Raw genomic sequence first — 1,450 nt, 5'->3', positions numbered from 1 at the left:
TTTCATTCTTCATTGTCCAGGTCAGTAAAACCCTGCTGCCAAGTCTAAAATTTGAATACTCGATCCTTGAGAAATTAAGATCTTCAAATCCGCAAATATGAAGATACTGTATTCCATTTCTGCGCAAATCAGATATCTCGTAATATTTGCTACTTTATTTGCATTGTTTTAAGGGTATATGTTGCAATACGTTTGAAATTAATATTCAGTTCGGGCTTAATTCTTCACGACTGCGCGGGTGCTAGCAGGAAAATCGTGGCCGACTGGTCCGCTTCTTCCAGTCAGTCCCCCATCTCTTTTTTTCTTTCAAAATTCCCGATCTTTCTCACTCGTTTACCAATATCCTCTGCTCATCTCTCTATCTGTTTATCTTTCTATCTAATTGTCGCTCTCTATCTATTTATCTCTTTATCTGTGGAATTATCGCCGTCTATCTATTTATCTCTCTACTTATTTATCTCTCCCTATTGATCTATTTATCTCTATCTATCTATCTTCATCTCTATCTATCCATCGATATCTCTCTCTCTCTTTCTCCCACCCCATCCCCCATTTTCTCTCCGCGCCAGTCACACCCCTCCATCTCGCATCTGCTCCCGATTTCTCCGTTCATCAATCGCGGTGTCTCCTTACACCCCGGCTCCCCATGCTCAGTGACCTTGACTCTCTCCGATTCTCCCTGCCAGCCGTGAATGCGTGGGGACATCCAGCAGACACAGCCCGCCGCGTCCGCACTGCCCGGGAAGCCAGTCGCACTGAGCTGCACCGTGAACGTGAGCAGCGGCGATCCCAAACTGTACTGGCATCGCCAACACGCGGGAGCGGCTCCGCAGAATCTGTTCTACTCTATGTTTGCACACGCTGTGGATCCGGATAAGCCCATCGATGCTTTCACCGGCAGGAGGCCTGAAAAACGAAGGTTCATTCTGGAATCCGGCGGCGTTTGGGCCAGTCAGTCGGCCCTGTACATCTGCGCCTGGAGGCGTCACAGTGCCTGAGAAAAATGGGGGGGGGGACGCCACAAAAAACGACTACTGTTGACTGGTAGTGCTGGGAAGAAGGGGTGGATGGGAAGAGAGGAAGTGACGTTTGCTGTTGAAGGCACGTCACTCGTAGCCAATACATGACTGACAACAGAGACACATGTAACGAGTTTCTTCTTTTGTATTACTGCTGAAGCTAATAAAATGGTTTCTTTGTTAGGTATAATAAAGTGGCTTCTCTGTACTGTTAACTGCTGTGACAGTGATTCACGGCAGCAGCATGTCTGGGTTATAATTACTGATAACGGGAACTGCATTCATTTGCAAACCAATTGGGATGGATGTTATTCTTTCTTGTGTGTTTGTAAGCTATTGTTTTCGCGGGATTTGGGGAGAAGGCGCGATGAGGACAGAGAGAGCAGACGCGATGCTGTAAGCTGGGCGACGGAAAGGAGCCCGGGCGGGAG

At 47.6% G+C, this 1,450-nt stretch overlaps 1 gene segment (V, D, J or C); it reads left to right on the top strand.

The window, feature by feature from the left end:
* Nucleotides 1-692: 692 nt before the first annotated feature.
* LOC140208107 (T cell receptor beta variable 30-like) lies at nt 693-998 on the top strand. The segment is given in 1 exon segment: nt 693-998. A coding segment is annotated over 1 exon segment (306 nt).
* Nucleotides 999-1,450: the final 452 nt, after the last annotated feature.

Source organism: Mobula birostris, chromosome 13 (assembly GCF_030028105.1).
Source record: "Mobula birostris isolate sMobBir1 chromosome 13, sMobBir1.hap1, whole genome shotgun sequence".
Taxonomy (NCBI): Eukaryota; Metazoa; Chordata; class Chondrichthyes; order Myliobatiformes; family Myliobatidae; genus Mobula; species Mobula birostris.
The sequence above is the reverse complement of the archived record's forward strand: the minus strand, read 5'-3'. Positions and strand labels throughout refer to the sequence as shown.